A 17843-nucleotide genomic window follows, 5' to 3' on the forward strand; every position below is an offset into this window, starting at 1 on the left:
TACAGTGGGCAAGTGTCCACCAGGCACATAAGAAAACCAAGAGCGTCTCAAACAGGAAGCTGCTTGTACAAGACACGGCCACAGTGACTGCTTGACATCTGACATGGGCACGTGCTCTGAGAGGGAATCTGTGCTCTATCACCCAGTACTCGTGTGCGCACTTTTATTGTTTTTTCCCTTCCTGGAGAAGGGGTGATTGGGGAAGGGGGCCAGAGACTGCAGACGTCAGGCAGCGTGGCTGCGTTAGAAGTCACAGACTCCGACTCACGTGGTTGTGGCTCACGGGCTGGGGAGGCGATCGTGGTCTGCTTGGAGAGCAGCCTTGCTGGAGGATGGAGGTGTGGGCGTGCACGCCCGGAGTGGAGAAATTCCACAGTGCCTTTTATGGGAAAGGACGGGTTTTCATCTCTTTTGATGAGAGGAAGAGGACAGCTGCGGCAGAGTTAGGAGTTTTCTTCGGCATCACAGGGAGGTTTCGTTTGAACGCGAGGCTTGGGGAGGGGAGGGCCTTTTTGCTGCTGAACTTGTGTGCCTGGTGTCGGAGGAAGCCTCTTCTGCTGGGGCTGGACACGGGGGCCAAGAGCCCGTGGACGATGAGTCGGGGGCTGAGAACGATGGCCAGGTACTGGAGGAGTTTGGGACATGCCTGGATTTGCAGGAGTTGAGACTGGAGTCTGTTGAGGCTTTCGGCCTCTTTCCTCAAGGATCGCTCTCTGTGTTTTTATCTCCAGCTCCTCATCTGCAAGGATCAAAGAAGAGTTCTCTGAAGAGTTCTCTTGGCAAAAATCAGGATGGGCATAACAATACCGAGTGCACCTCCTGTGTACACCGCAGCATGCTAGCTGCTCTGGGGAGGATACGATGAGAAGGCAGAAGCCACCTCTCCTCGCCAGAGATTCCAGGTCTTGAGGGGGAGGACAGAAAGGCCCACCAGCAAGATAGAGGGACAGCCCAGGGCTTCAGAGAACTCAGGGAGTCAGAGGCAAGGAATCCGCTGGAGAACTTGATGCCTGGATCTCCGGAGGGCAGAGAGGGCACTCAGACCCCAGCCCTGCCTCAAAGTCACCCCAGGCATCACACCGTAGCACCACTCAGGGTCAGAGCCCTTATAATAGGATCTGTAGCAGTCAGAGAGGGGCTTCCCTGGTGGCTCAGACGGTAAAGAATCTTCCTGTAGTGTGGGAGACCTGGGTTCGATCCCTGGGTCAGGAAGCTCCCCTGGAGAAGGATATGGCAACCCACTCCAGCATTCCTGCCTAGAGAATCCCACAGACAGAGGAGCCTGGCAGGCCGCAGTCCATGGGGACACAAAGAGCCGGACACGACTGAGCAACTAACACACAGTCAGAAAGGATGTTAGTAACCACCTGCCTTCAGATGGGTCTCTGAGATCTACCTTTCACCCACTTCTGTAATTCACCCACATCCTGGCGAGGGGTTGGGATATATGCAAGGGGCTGTTTAGTCCTTAGAAACATATTAGTTTCTCAGAAATTCATAAGCCAGCCCTATGCTCTTGGACTTGGAAGAAAAATTCCTCCTCTGGTCACTCACCTCTCTGGGATTTTCTGCTTTCTGTGATGGCAATCCGTGAAGACAGGCCTACGACTCAGAGAAATGTAATTTTCCTTTGCTGTTTTAAAGTCACACAGGAAATCTGAGGATGCTCAGGTGCCATAGGCTTGGAGGGCCCCGGTGGCCCCTCTGGCCCCCTTTGGGCTACAAGTTAGGTATTTCCTTCCCTGTGCCCAAAGTCATGCTCACAGTGTTCTCTAGAAAGCTAGAAAGAGGATCCCTCCCCGGGGCGGATGGCTGCTCACATCAGTACAGGGGTGTATGTTAGGAAACACGTGCCCTCTCTGAGCACCACCCTGTGACTTCAGGTGACAAGTGAAGTGAAAGTTGCTAGTCGTGTCTGACTCTTTGTGACACCACGGACTATACAGCCCATGAAATTCTTCTGTCCAGAATACTGCAGTGGATAGCCGTTCCCTCCTCCAGGGGATCTTCCCAACCCAGGGATCAAACCCAGGTCTCCTGCATTGCAGGCAGATTCTTTACTAGCTGAGCCATCAGGAAAGCCCGAGCACCCTCCTCTGACTGCTGGAAATCCAGGGAGTGGGTGACTCTGAACATGAAGACTCAAAGCCAAATGCTGGGGTTTTGGTGAGGAGCTGCTGCTGTGCTATGAGCACAAAAAGTGAAATGCACAGAAAGGGAAAAATATATCTTCTGTGCCATCTTTGGTGCCTTCAGGAGGCAGAGGTGGTGCCATGAGGCCATGCAGAGGACTTTGAGCCCCAACCCCAGGTCCCAGCTATGGGGCCGTGGGAAAGCCTTTTTCCATCCTTGGACTGCAAGCTGGAGCTGGCCATTTGCTTACTGCTAGTCTGGTCACCCGCTGTTTTGTTCATTTGTTTTTAGAACACTTATTCCCTATCTTCCGGGTATTAGTTACCATTGCTAAGTGCCTGTGATGGCTCAGACACAAGCACTCTCTTAGATAGCCTAAAGTCAACAAGCAGCACAAACCAGGACTGCAAATCACTATGTCAGTCTCTGGTAAGGGCCCAGGGCCACTAGAGAGATGCAGACAAAGAGCCCCATGAGTTCTGGGAGGAAGAGAGGGGTATGGCCAAGGGGCTGATGCCTCTGGTTGGCTTGGACAGACAAGGCAAGTCATCAGAGCTCTGTGCAGCCCACAGTCAGAGCAGGACTGTGGGCCCCAGCACACCCATGCCCACACTCCAGCCACAGCCCACATTGCTCCACGCCTGCATGGAATCCCTCCAGCCTCAGTGTGCTCCTCTCTCACTGCATCTCCTGGTTGCTCAGCACTAGGCCTGGACTAGATGAAGCAAACAGCCACCCAGGGCACAAAACCAAAGGAGGCCCTAACGCCTGGGGCTGTGCAAAGGCAGGGTCAACCCTGGGGGTGGAGGTCTCCTCAACTTTTGTACCCGGGGATCCTTGTTCACCTTACCCTTGTCCTAACTCAGCCTACTGGCCACAGAATTTGGGACAAAGCATTTAACCTCACTGAACTTAAACTTCACCTGAATGAATATAATCTGTCTCATATGATCATGAAGAAAGTTGGATGAGATAGTGAATATAAAGCATCAAAATAGGGAGGGAGGTTCAAGAGGGATGGGACATGGGTAAATCTATGGCTGATTCATGTTGATATATGGCAGAAGCCAACACAATACTGTAAAGCAATTAACCCCCAATTAAAAATAAATACATTTTTAAAAAGCATCATATTACAGATTAGGGTCTGGCACAGCCAACTGCTTTGTCAACGTGAGTTGATCATCATGTTGGTCATTTCAGCCTCATGAGAGAGCAGTTGTTTTGCCACCGGGTGGCATGTGAGGTCCAAGCATGGGATCTTTGACTCTTAAGCAGTGGGGAAGGAGCCTTTGCAGGGGGAATGGGGATGGAAAACTGCCTGAGTAAGGCCAAGGAAACCGTGTGTGCTTATGGGACTAACCCACGGGGGTGGTGGGTGCAGGAGAGAGGGAGGTGGGAGCTTGGGGCCATGCTGGAGCAGTGGCCAGAGGGAGGCCTGAGGAAAGACGTCTAAAGTAAGGAAGATAAATCCAAAGGTGGCCCAAGGCCACCACTGCCTGGGGAGGTGCAGGCTAGGTCTTTGGGCGGTTGCAGAGGCAGCTGGCCTGGGAGTGCCAGGCCCACTCCAGGGAGAGACCCCACATGGCGGGACCAGTCCTGCTGTGAATGTGAGCTTATGAGAACCTGAGGACCCATCCACCTGGCCTCACGTCCTGCTGATGACTGGACACCCCTTGCTGGACCCACATGTAGCATCGCTCCCTAACACCCTCATCCCAGTGTCCACAGAAACATCATTTTCTGAACACACTGCTTTGGGTGGCCTGGATGCTCCTTGAGCCAGCTCCTCACGAGCATAACATTTTCATTCTTAGTGGGTTGTAAGGACTGGTTCAAGGAAGAAACACTCACAGCCCTGACACTCTTGGAACAGTGAATTGGAAAGGGAATAGAAACACCCAGTTTTAGAACAAATGTGCTCCTGTGAGTCCCCAGTGTGCTGAAATTTTACCTGTGATCCTAGGAGACTGGTCCTGAACCCACCTTGGCCACCCTCCTCAGGAGAAGACAAGATGTTGGTTCACAGAAATGGTGTTTTGAAGCTAATCTTTCTATCCACATAGATACACATGTCTCATTCAAAGCATGTCCACCCAGCTTTGCACCGAGTCAGCTTCGGGTGGTGGATTCCAGTGAGGCCAACCTGGACTGAGCTTCTCAAATCTCCCCCATTGTCACCACTGAGAATCTGTTTTTCAAAATTCAAGCTAACCACAAAATGGAACAAACTGTAACCGCCGGTGAAGGCCCTGACATTCTGAAACTACCCATCTCCAGTTTTTTCTTTCCAGACTCTGGGTGCCAGCCCCATGAGCTGTTTCCACGGGGATTTCACCTGGGCCTGCGGTGGGACAGAAGAAGGGGGAGCTTACCATCTCTCCTGCGGCTCTGTTTTTTCCTCCTGCTGATGTAGAAAATGAGTAGTGCCACGAAGATGAGGAAGACGGTGCCTCCTACACAAATGCCAATGATGAGGTACAAATCCAGACCTTCATCTGCAAGAGGAACAGATGCGGCATGGATGGGAGGTCCTGGGAAGAGGGGCCATTTCATTGCTCTGGCCAAGGACTCGAGGACTCCTGCCTCCCATCTTAAGGATGAAAGAGTTTGATGGGACTTCTCAGCCTTACGGAGGCTAAGCTCATGGAGGCTGGTGAACAAGGTCAATACCTCAAGGAGTGCAGGGTTCACAATAAGCCCTCTCACAAGGCTCCTTTGAGAGCTGTTCTTCTGGACCAGAAATGCCTGATTCTTCGTGAGCCAAGGCTCTGTCCCCTCTCAAGGAGGACGTCACAGAAGTTTAGATCTGAGAACGAGGTTAGAGAAAATCTAGTGTAATCTCTGGTTTTACTCACAAGACCCAGAGAGGAAAGATGAGTTGCCTGAGGTCACACAGCATCCATTCCTGAGTGGTTCCTTTAAGCAGCCCCTCATCTTCATGTTTCTGCACTGTTTATCCAGCTTCATCTCTGGTTGTCCTCCTACATCATGATTGCTTTTTCCTCACTCTCATGACAAGGCACTTTCCAAAGACAGGATCCATGTTTCATGTGCCCAGCTGCTGCTGCTGCTGCTGCTGCTGCTGCTGCTGCTAAGTCACTTCCGTCGTGTCCGACTCTGTGCAACCCCATAGACGGCAGCCCATCAGGCTCTCCTGTCCCTGGGATTCTCCAGGCAAGAACAATGGAGTGGGTTGCCATTTCCTTCTCCAATGCATGAAAGTGCAAAGTGAAAGTGAAGTCGCTCAGTCATGTCCGACTCTTCGTGACCCCATGGACTGCAGCCATTTTCCAGGCAAGAGTACTGGAGTGGGGTGCTATTAACCTCAAAGCCAGCACCCTCTCCCAGATTTTCCCTGGCTTGTGAGAGAAACTCAGACACACAGTGAGTTAGCTGCAGCAGTGAACTCGATCTTCAACTCACAGACCTTCAGCTGCTGTAATGCAATGAGGATAACAAAGTCTGTAAGAGAAATGGATTTGAGTGCAGGCTTTTCTAGGTAGGAGCTGTGTGACCGTTGGCCAGTTACTTCACCTCTCTGAGCCTCTTCCTGTCTTTGAAAAAATGGAGATAATGAATTTACATTATAGGTGGCTGTTGGAAGTCAATCAGATAATGGATGTGAAAGTGCTTTATAAAGTGTGAAACTACACACAAGGATGGAGCCTGCCCTGACTACAGTTCCGTGCACTGGCACTTCTGGGAGCTGTTTCCTGAGAGGGATGCTGGGCCATCTGCCCCTTTGTGAGTCGATAGCAGTCACAGAGTCAGCAGCTGGGGCCAGGGCTCAGGGGATTCGTCCATCCTGAGAATGAACAGAGCTCGGCCCAGCATCACAAGGAAACCCTTCTCCAGCCTAACATTCTTGGGAAGATACTGTTACCCGTCAAGCCCAGGATGGGCCCCAGGAGCAAGCCAGAGGCTCAGAAACCAAACTAAACAGGTGTTCAGACTGCAGTGGTTTGTTAATCCTTGCTTTTCTTCCTAAGTGTCTCTCTCTCTGACCCATTCTTTGCTTGCCTGTTACACAGACTTTCTAGGCTCTGTGGATGAAGGGGCTTCCATTAGAAAAGCAGGCATAATCCTAACCTGCTGTGAAACTGGACTGGGAAAGGCAGAAGGGCCCTTTAGGTTCTGCCTGCTTGGAGGAAGGGCCAGGGCTATCAGAATCCACCTTGGGCTCAGCCAAGGCCTTCCCAGGGTCTGACCTGGGGGGGTTGAGGGCAAGCCTAGGACCAGTTGAGGAACACGGGGCTAAACCATGCAGCTGCCAGCCTGTCTCCTCAGGGTTTCAGACGGGACAAGCGTGCCCTTATCTGGGCACACTTGGGAATGTAGGTGTGCCTTACGCAGTCTGTTCACAGATTTGTCCAGCACAGCCTCTGGGTGCTTTCTGTGGGGGAGGTTCCAGCATGTCTCAGACATGGCTGTCATGCAAAGCTATGTCCTCAGTCACTAAATCCAGCCACACTCCTTTCTGCACTCCCTCTCAGAGATGATATGCCCATGAATTCATGTGGTAGAGTCCTTTTGCGTATCTAAACCGGCTCCCTCCTTCTACTATTTTGATTTTAAGTACATGCTTATCTGTTTTGAGCCAAGTGGTTAATCATGTCATTGCTCCTCTCTGCCTTGGCCTTTTAGGGTGATGCATCCAGATCCACTTTAGGGTCTTCAAGAGCAACCTTGTCCTCCCCAGGCTTGCCCTAGGTATTCCTCCCATCTCTCTAGTGCCCCTTCCCCCACCTGGCTCCCCCAACTCTGCACCACAGGGAGGTGACAGGAAGGTTCCAGTCTTCGAACCCCAGCTCCCCTCAAAGCCCTTCCTCTCTTCCTCCATCCCTAATGCACACACATTTTTATACTGCTGGGATCTGGTTAAAATACACATGGAGTAGCATTACCAGATAAAATACAGGAGATGACTAGTTAAATTAGAAATAAACAATGAATAATGATTTAGTATAAGGGTGTCCCATTGCAACACTTGGAGCACACTTATACTGTCTTTTTAGGGACTTCCCTGCTGATCCTGTGGTTAAGACTCTGTGTTTCCAATGCAGGAGTTGTGGGGTCGATTCCTGGTTGGGGAACTAAGATCCTGCATGCCATGCAGGGTGACCAAAAAAAATATTTACACTTTTTTTTTTTTTTAATTTGCTAAATCTGGCAACTCTAATTAAGAGCATCCTGAAAGGGGATAAGAGCTTGTGAAGTTGAGGAGGGGCTACCTCACTCACTGTGCCTTAGTGATGGGGGGCAGGGAGGGATGACTGGGAGTCAGAGATTTCATAGGAGGTGACGTGACGCTGGTCTGAGCATGTGACTTGTGGACTCTAGGATGGTCGCCATTGAGCCCTGCCTCCTGAGATTTCTACCTGTGTGTGACCCCTTCTGATTAAATGTGGGCCGGGCTTACTGAGTGGCTCCTGAATGAATAGAGCGCAGCAGTAGTGATGGGACCTGAGACCAAGTACACAAAGACCAAAGAGCCTGGCTTTTGTGCTGGGCCCTTACTGCTGCTGTTTCTCAAGCTGCCCTGAGGGAAGGGGCTGCCATACTGGGAGGCAGCCGAATGCACGTGAGTAAACTTGGAAGTGGCTCCTCCCTCAGCAGAGCTTGTACCTGGCTGACATGACTGCAGCCCCTGCTGGTACCCTAATGATAGCTTCATGAATGACTCTGAGCCAGAACCATCAGCTAGGCCAGTCCCAGATTCAACGTCTCACAGAAACTTGAGATTATTATCTTCAACGCTGTTTGCTGTTTTAAGCCACTAAATACGGGGTCGATTGTTACACAACTGATAACTAATTCAAAGTGTATATTAAAGTCTTACTTCTGACTTCACACCAGCTCAGGGTTGCTTCCTAGGGTCACTGACCAGCCAAAATTGCTACAGAAACTAAGGAAATCTGGCCAGATCCCTGTTTTGTTTCGCGCTCGGCTTCCTTTCAGGGGATTGACCAGGCAGCACTGGGAAGATAATCGTGGAGTATCAGATGAGTAGATGCTTGGGGATCACGGGGCTTACCTTCTTTGTGGCCCAGGAGGCTGAAGCCCAGAAAGAGGAAGGGACTCTGTCCAGGCCATCCCGATATATTTAGACAGACCGAAACTAGAAGTCCAGACCCCAGTCTCCCAGGCCAGAGCAGGCCATCTTTCAAAAATTACTTTTGGGGGTCATGTCAAGTTGGGGAGCAGGAAAGAACTTAGACTCTTGAAATTTCAGAACTTTGCGTGCTGAGCTGTCTGCTTTGAGGCAGTAAGAGCATTGCCCACCTGGGTTCATAGTCCTCCCTGGCCTCAAGCTTTTCCTCTCTCCAAGTCCTTCACTTCCTGGGTTTCTAGAAGGAGCCTTTCTGCTCCTGCCTCTGATAGGAGGTGCTGACCATCACCCCTCCAGCAAGGAATCTTCCTTGCTCCCTTCTCCATCATTGCCCTGGGGTCACAGTCATCGTCCCTGACTAACTGAGAGACCATGGGCAAGTCAGTTTGCCTCTCTGGCAAGGGGCCGTCTATATGAGATAACCATTTCAGCTCCTTTTATCTCTTCAACTCAGCAATTCTTTCTCCTAGGAGAGCACCTTTTTAATTTCCTGAGGTTAGACCATGCTCTGTGAGAAGAATCCCAAGATGGGTAAACAGGGAACACTACCGCTCTCTCCTCTAAGCCTTCCCTTGGAGATTTCCAGGGGAAAGAGGGATGTTTTCAGTTCTCATCCTCAGCCACAGCGGCCTCCCAGGCCAAGCACCCATGCCCTGGAGCAGTCGTTGCCTGTTCGGCCTTAAAGACTAGACTGTGACATGAACTTGTGGCACCTGACCAGTGCCCACCACGCACCTGGACACACGACGATTTCTGTGCTGACTTTCTTATCAATCTGGTTACTCGCCTCGCACTTGAATGTTTTATTCCATTTGGTGTTCCACGTGAAGGTGATGAGCTTCCGACGACCTTGTCTGACACGGGTCGCATTTAAAAACAGTTGTAATTCAGGATCACTTCCATTTTCTACCTTGCAGCTCACAGTTCTGTTGATACAGATCCAGTTAATTTCAGGTCCTGAGAGCATCTCTGAAAAGAAAAGAAAGATCCAACCTAAGTCAGGCAACTTACTGATTGTAAAAAATATACCTATTTAGAGAGGGAAAATGGAGTTAGTTGGGGACCAGGAAACAATTTCAAAGATCCCTAGCAATTTTAAAAATATCATTTCTATTTTATGTTATTTATACAGCACATTCAGAATAAATTTATTTCTGATATTTATAGATATATCAGTAAAATATACATCATATTCTCAGATGGTCAAGTGTCTACCTGCAATGTGGGAGACCTGGGTTTGATCCCTGGGTTGGGAAGATCTTCTAGAGAAGGAAATGGCAACCCACTCCAGTACTCTTGCCTAGAAAATTCCATGGATGGAGGAGCCTGGTGGGCCACAGTCCACGGTGTTGCAAAGAGTTGGACATGACTGAGCGACTTCACTTTCTTTCTTTATACCTTAAAATGCTTTCACATATATGATATCATTTCATCCTAACAAACAGAGAGGCTGATGTTTTTCTTCCTGTTTATAGATGAAGTGCCCAAGGGTCTGGGAGGGTTAAATGGATGGTCCAAAGGTACCCACTAATAAATGGCAAATCAGGAGAGGAGCTCACCCTCCCAAATTCAAGTTCAGTCATACAGTTAAGAGGTTTACCATGTCGCGATCCCCACATGGCACAGTAGTCTGTTGGGGATGGAGGGTTGGCAGAAATGCTTTAAGAGCAACTGGGAAGCTGACCCTTGAGAAACTGGTACATGTATAGCCTGGGGCCTTGGTCACAAATGGAAACTCCCTCCTCCTTCCCCCGGCAGATCCTGGGAGCAGTGGTGCTGTTCAAGCTCTGGACAGACAGAGCCTCTTCATCCTCCCAGAGCTGCTGGGCCACTCCCCACACCTCACTGGTCCTCACCCATAGATAAGGATAAGAAAGACGTTCCCCACCTGCACAGCAAGGCTGACAGGTGACAAAGCCCTGGCACATGGGTGGGCTCTGGCAATACTGGTGGTGAGGCTTCCCAGGTGGCACAGTGGTAAAGAACCCACCTGCCAATGCAGGAGGCACAAGAGACAGGGGTTCGAACCCTGGGTAGGGAAGATCCCCTGGAGCAGGAAGTGGCACCCCACTCTAGTATTCTTGCCTGGAAAATTCCATGGACAGAGGAGACTGCTGGGCTTCAGTCCATGGGGTTGCAAAGAGTTGGACACGACTGAGCGGCTGAGCACAGACAATATTGGTGGTAGCTGTTGTGATCACACACGCCCTGCCTTTCCTTTTCTGACATGATAATATTCGAAGGCTGTGTCACGAAAGAAAAAGCCCTGGCCTTGGTGTCATTTGGACCAGGTTCAAATCATACTCCACCACTTGTGAGCTGTGACCAGATTCTGCCCTTTTTCTCACCCTGCCTTCCCTTTCTTTCCTCAGAGTTGCCATCTTTCTCTCTCAGCAGCCTTCCATTCATCATGCAGATGGATACCTTTTTTTTTTTTCTTAATGATTTCCTCCCTCCCTGACTCCCAAACAATCATATCTTCCCCATGAACTTTCTCGCCAAATTTCATTTCTGTCCCAGAATATAGGTATGCAGAAATTAAGTGTTTTCCCATCCAGAGATTCAGTGCGACCCCGAATGAAGAGGATGGAAAAACATCCCTGTACACCAAGACAGGGTCAGTGCATGCTCTAGGGGTTGAGTTGAGGAGTTTGTTTGTGTTTTCAAAATGGAAATACTCCTTTTTTTTTTCTATTTATAAATCTACATGTTGTTGTACAGTTGAAAACAACACAATATTGTAAAGCAATTATCCTCCAATTAAAAATACAAGTAAAAAAAAAATACAAGTAAATCACATCACTGTAAAAATTGATAAAATATCAAAAAAGTTTCAAAAAGATTAAAAATCACTTGCAATTCTATCATGCAGTCAATAATTATCAATGTTTCAATGCATCTAACAAATATTTTCTATGCACACATGCCATATATAATGTTCTAAAAAATAAAATTGGATCATATGATTTTTTAGTCTGCCTTTTTCCCTTTACTGATCTATTATGAAATTCTTTACTTTATGAACACCAATAAATATACATGTCCACCATCTTTTTAAATGATATATTGTTGATTTTAAGGGCTTCCCTGGTGGCTCAGTGGTTAAGAATCCGCCTGCCAACGCAGGAGACGCAAGCTCCATCTCCAGGTCAAGAAGATCCCGTGGAGAAGGAAATGGCAACCTGTTCCAGTATTCTTGCTGGGAAAATCCCATGGACAGAGGAGCCTAGCAGCCCATGGGATCATAGAGTAGGAAAGGACTGAGTGACTGAGCATGCACGCATTCGGATTTAATCAGTAAGTTTCTAACTGCTGGGGACTTTAAGATCCTTTCCAGTATTTCACTGACATAAACTACCCAACAATGTGCAGCCACTTGAAAGCATATCTTTGTACATATGCTCTCTGTAAGACAGCTTCGTACAAGAGGCATGATTGTATCTAGTGAGGGTACAGCTCATAGATGAGCGCGCTCTGATTTCCAGGTTGCTAGGACGACCTCCTTCTCCACTAACATCTGTTTTTAAGGGGACTTCCTCAGCTAATGGCAGCAGCCCCCTCGTTAAGGAGTTGTGGGTACCAAGATTGGAAATAGAGAAGCTTGAAGGAACAGAGAGAACTCTAGCACTGAGGACACAGGTACTGTGTCCCAGGGGCCTGACGCACGTACGGTTAGCTGTTGCCCTGAAGCCTTGTCCCATGAATACCCCATAGGGTTATAATTATGAAAATCAGACTCAGAGCAGATAGAGAATTTGCCCAAGGCCATGTGGCAAGAAATGGTGACTGGATCACAAATTGACATGCTCTGTAACATTTACACACACATACACACACAACAAGATGGAAGTTGTGTCATGGAAAGATCTCTGTCTTTTGGCAAAAGAGTGAGAATTTATTTTTGAGGTTGTGAAAACATTCTAAAATTGATTGTCTGTTTGGTTGTACATCTCTGTAAATACACTACAAGCCATAGAATCATATACTTTAAATGGGTGAATTTTATGGTACGTGTGTTATATCTCAATAAAGCTGATTGGGTAGGGGTGGGTCGGGGCAGGGTGAGGGCAGAATGTCACCATCCTTGCTAAAACCAGCCTTGCGTTTGGATCCTGACTTTGCTCCCATCAGACCACTACCTGTTTCCTCAAAGTTGATCAGGGAATAAAGACCTCTCAGGATTGTTGGGATCCTTAAGTAAGAGCATGTAGCAAAGCACATCACACATCACCGGTAGCCATTATCACCCAGGCAATACTAAATGATACATGATGTGAAGCTCAAGTTTGAAACAGGCCAAAGTTATGACATCTGTGGTTCCCAGAGCCCACAACAGAGGCCCGTTCTGGCTGCATCTATCTCACCCCATTTCTGAGCTGTAGTCTGTATTCTGGTGCCGGACTAGGTGTGGAAAGTTGTCATCTGCAGGGGGGCTGCCAATGTCTGTGACTGTTGTGGGTGGGGGCTGCTACCAGATCCGCGTGCTCAAGAGCAGGGCAGGAGGGTGACTTTACGTAGGAGGAGGGGGCCCTTCCTTTGGCAGCATTTCCTGTGTCAAGCACAGAAATGCTTATTTGCTCACTGAATCTCTGGCTTGTGTTCAGGCTCAGGTTCCTATCTTCTTCTCCAAGCAAAGTTCAGCTTCTTCTTCTATTGTTATCTATGCCCTGCCAAGTGACCCCTGGACTTGCAACTTCAATGTCATTTCAATTCTACTTTCTCGTCCCTCTCTCTCAAACTCAAGCCACTTTGTTCATCCTTTTTCCACACATGACCCTCAGTGTAAGCAAGCTTCAGGCATGTTATAGGCACCCTTTGGTCTAGGCCACTGGTTATCAGCTTCAGCTGTGCTTTAAAATCACCTGGGGCGTTTAGCGCCTACAATGCCCAGGCTCTGAGCCAAGAAACTCTGATTTAATTGATCTGGGATGCGACTTAGTACTGGTAAATTTTACTGTACCTCAGCTGATTCCAACCTGAAGCCTGAATTAAGACTCACCAAGCAGCCCCTTCCTGCTTCCCCTGGATTAAAGCAGCAGCTCCCTGCCTAGTCTTCCATCTTTCATCTTCCATAGCTACTACTGCTCTCCCAGTAAACGCATAGACATATGGAGCCACACCCTGTGTATTTTCTACAGATACCAGTAAAAACACCTTCTACCTTTGATCATGCTGATGTTGAGCAGATTAGAAACCATTCATCCTTTAATGCATTATTTCCAGCCCTTTCCTGCCTTACCAACACTCCTTCAGGACATCTGGGCTTGAAATTGTCTCTCTGGACAGAAGACCCACTGCCCTTCAATCAGCCTCCCCTTCCTAGCCTCATAGCTTATCCTTCATCATCCACCTGAAATGGTCACCTTTTCCCCCTTCTGCCCACTGATTCCCCTCCTCCTAATTAATGCCATGTCAATCTAGATCCTTCACTCAAATCAGCATCCCCACCACCTCTGGAGAGGTGGAGTGTGCAGACATGAGGGTCTATTAGCTGTGGCGTCTCTCTCTCCCACAAGACTGGAGCTTGCATCGAGGCAGGAGGAATGCATTCGGTTTCCCTTAGGGCTCCCCAAGACCAACGTCTGGGCTGCGGACCTTGCATAAATGCTACTCTTTGGCTTGCTAAATAGCACCCGTTTTGAGATGGAGGAATTTAGGGGTCAAAGACTTACCTTGAATCTTCAAATCAAATTTTTTGCTCAGTAGGTTTACTCCATTTGAATCATAAATCTCTACCTCATAGAGACCACTATCGTTTCTCATCAGAGTTTTAATTTTCAGAGTTCCATTTGTAAACATATCATATTTGTCCATTTCATTGTGAAGTGGCATATCTTTCTTTATTCGTGCAATCTTGTTTTTGTTTCTGTTCCATTTTATATCTGCCACTTTATCACTTCTTGGAAAACCAGGAATGTCCAGGTTGAGGTCATGATCCAGGGCACCCCAGACGACAGTGCTTTCAGGGTCTTCACCTACAAAAAGCAAGACAGTGGCTGAGGTGACTCGCTACCAAGGAAAAGCAGGGCTGTGACCTTTCTGACTTCTATGCTCAGTTTAGGGTCTCCAACGAAGCATCTAACAGTGAGAGTGAAGACCCTCACACCAACTTACCTTTGGTGGGAACAGTGAAAATCAGAAGGAAGCTGGCTAAGATTTCACATGCGAGGTTCATCTTTGGGGATCGTTTCCTTCTGTGATTCTGTGTTCTTCTTGCAAAAGGAACTCAAGTAACATCAGTGGAATCCACCCCCTGTGAGCTTAACCACGTGCCTCTCTTTTTTGCTTCTTTAGGTAACATAGAAAACAGACGTACACACACACACTCACACATAAGCATATACAATTCAGAAAACCAACCTGGCTGATGTACTTCTTTGCTAAAGCAGGTATATTTGTGAGTGTGTCTTCTTATTATGTTTTAATCCTCACAGCAGCCTTGGGTGGGTTTTATTATGCTCGTCAAAGAGAAGAGGAACTAACAGACTAAGCCACTCAGAATCACCCTTTAGTTAACAAAGAGCCAGATTCAACCTTATGGCCTGCCTTCTATGCCCTCTACTGCAGTATATATGAAAAAGTATTACTATTGAAATACATAAATTATTCCTATCAATCAATAAGACAAATGAAATTTGGTTTTAAAAATCAACAAAGAATACAAACAAGCAAATTATAGAAGAAATACATTATAGAAAAAATGTCAATAAATGTATGGGAAGATATCTAATGCTACAGATATATATATAATAGCTATTTTATATATATATAAGTCATAAAACACCATCTTCACATTCAAATTGGTAAAATTAGAAAAGATAGTGATTTACATTATTGACAGGAATGTTGGGAGAAGCAGGAACCTTCATATAATACTTGAGGGAGTATAAAGTATACTTCCCATGGATGGGTTTTGGCAGTTTCCACTAAACTTTAAAATATATATATATATATTTAACCTAGTAATTTTAATTTGAGAAGCCTAACCTTCAAAAATGCTTGAATAAATGTGCAAAAATTCTGTCCAAGGAAATTTGTTATAGCTTTTTTGGTAATAAAAATTTTCAAACAACTAAAATTGTGGTATATTCATATGATGAAATATTGGTTGAGTTAAAATAGAATGAAGTAGCTCTAAGAGCATATTATATATTATATTGTATTGTATTATACTATAATAGTGTAGACATGGGAAGAAATCTGTAAAGACTCATGCCAAACTTTCCACAGCACATCCCTTTCAGGACTTGGATTTGGAGGAGGCAAAAAGGAAACTTTCACTATTATATCAACTTTGGTGAAGTTAGAAATTTTGATAGTGAACATATTCATTCTGTAATAAAAACTGTTTTTAATGAAGGGTACTTAGGACGCATCTGTTCCAAAGCATATGCAGATCCTGAGAAACGATTTACCTCTAGGCCCCTTACCTATACGTGGCTCAGCCACTAGCCAGCCGCCAACCACAGCCTCCCAAGTCCTGGTCCAGACCACGTGGTGATGGCCATGGTGCTCCCTGCCTTGGCCTTTCTGATAATTTTCCTAAGCTCTCATGGGACAAATGGAGAGCAGATGTCTGTTCTCTCTGAAATATTAATCAATCCTGCTCCTCTCACATCTCATTTAATTTTTTTTTTCCTTCAAACTTTAATTGTTTTATTTTGTGTTAGGGTATAGCCGATTAACAATGTCATGATAGTTTCAGTTGAATAGCAAAGACTCAGCCATACATATACATGTATCCATTCTCCCCCAAACTCCCCTCCCATCCAGGTTGCCACATAACACTGACATCTCACCTAATTCTGAATGTTGAAGGAGCATGACTTCAAGGACAGAAACTGAAAAAGAAAAGGATCAATAAATCCATGTAAAATTTAAAACCTTTGTACATGAAAAGCCCTAAGAAATTTAAGAGACAAAGTACTGAAAGGGGCAAATTATTTGCATGATATATAACAAAGGTTAATATCCTCAAAATTAAATTTTTCATGTAAATGTAGAAAGAAAAGATAGACACCTTGATATTAAACTGGGTCAAGGTCATCAAAGGACTATTCACCAAAAAAGAAGCATGATCGAATAAACCTATGAAAATGGAGTCGACTTATTAATAAGCAAAGAAATGTAAATGTTAACGTAGATGTATTTTCATCTTTTATTTAAAAATGAAAATATACAGTGTTGATGATGGGGAAAACAGACATTCTAGAATATGGACAGTAGACACACAAGCAGATGTAGAATTTCTGGTGGACAATTTCTCAGCATGAATTAGAAGCATCAAAAATATTCATATTTTGACCTAGCAAGTCCACAAGGATGATTTTATCTTAAGGAACTAATGAAAGACTTACAAGACTTGGCTAAAATTTATACCTTGTAGAATTGTTTATAACTCAAAACTGCAGATGATTTAAATATTTGAAAGGAGGAAATCTGTTAAATCATGATATGAACTAACTGAATATGGGGAGAAAAAGGTCACAATAAGCAATATAATCCTATTTCTGTTTCTTAAAAAGCGTGGTGTGTTGTTTGTGTATCTTTTGGAAGAACATTCACTAGGGTGTTGGTCTCTGAGTGGTGGGATAATGCCTATTGTTCTGTTGTTCTTGGTTGTTGTTGCTATTCTGACATTTCTAAATTGAATATATATTGCTTTTCAAGTGCTCTTTTTCATTATAAGTAGACCTTCTGCTTAGGTAAAAAATCCCAGGACCGAAGATGGGTGCAGTTCCTGCCCTTGTGTGTGTGAGCTTCCAGGGAAAATCCACCGATAACTCATTCCAAATTTTCCCTCTCCATCCTCACTGCCCTCTGGGAGCTGTCTCTTGCTTTATCTTCACTGACTCTTATCTAAACTAATACTCCTGGGGAAATAGTCGAAGAGAGCAAGAAACAGGTGAAGGGGTGGAAGACATTTTCACAGATCTATCCCTGGCTAGCGAGATACCTACGGTCCCTGCTCCTGCTGTCCCTGCTCTGTGCCAAGGGAAAGCTCTCGAGAGAGAATCAGATTCTGTTAACACTTCGGCAGTTCACACCCAACCGAACATGCTGAATTGTCAGATTTTAGAGCAGCAGGAAATTCAGGAAGTGATCTGGTCTCTTCTCGGCATTTCAGTTGAGGGTCTTGAGCCCATGGAGTTTCTAGGGTGTTCCTGTCCGCCTTGTCCGAGTCAGCAGCCTAATCCCCAGGCTCTGGGACACTCTCTGCTTCCTACTTCAGGGTCATCTTTGCCTCTCACCCTTCATGTGCCCCCTCAACTTAGGAGTCACTAAGTCCAGCTTTGCCTTCCTACTTAACAGCCGTCTCTTCTCTTTGGTACCTCTGCTTGTGCCCTCGTTATGCCTTCCCACAAGCTCAGGTGAGAATGTGAAACAGGAGGCAAGCAGGTAGCATTTTATACTCAAAGCCGAGTATGTTGTAGCTTCAGTGCTGATGAGAAAGGCCACGTGTGTGAGTGTTTGCAGCCTGGTCCCGTTGATACTCGGCCTCACATTAGCATTGCATCAGCACCAGTGCCCAGCTATGCTCACTGCCAGGCAGCGACTGGCTGTTCTCGCAAAGGCGGCCTCGTGTAATCAGCCACCC

General features: G+C 46.6%; 1 protein-coding gene across 1 annotated transcript; it reads right to left on the minus strand.

Annotated features, from left to right (window-relative positions):
• Positions 1–290: 290 nt before the first annotated feature.
• CD2 (CD2 molecule) lies at positions 291–14501 on the minus strand. The gene is made up of 5 exons (XM_055586865.1): positions 14360–14501; positions 13918–14220; positions 8981–9214; positions 4509–4631; positions 291–739 (listed from the first exon to the last, which is right to left on the minus strand). The coding sequence occupies exons 1-5, from the start codon at positions 14418–14420 to the stop codon at positions 444–446; spliced, it is 1017 nt and encodes a 338-aa protein (XP_055442840.1). The 5' UTR covers positions 14421–14501; the 3' UTR covers positions 291–443.
• Positions 14502–17843: the final 3342 nt, after the last annotated feature.

The sequence above is a fragment of the Bubalus kerabau genome, chromosome 6, assembly GCF_029407905.1.
Source record: "Bubalus kerabau isolate K-KA32 ecotype Philippines breed swamp buffalo chromosome 6, PCC_UOA_SB_1v2, whole genome shotgun sequence".
NCBI classification, from domain to species: Eukaryota; Metazoa; Chordata; class Mammalia; order Artiodactyla; family Bovidae; genus Bubalus; species Bubalus kerabau.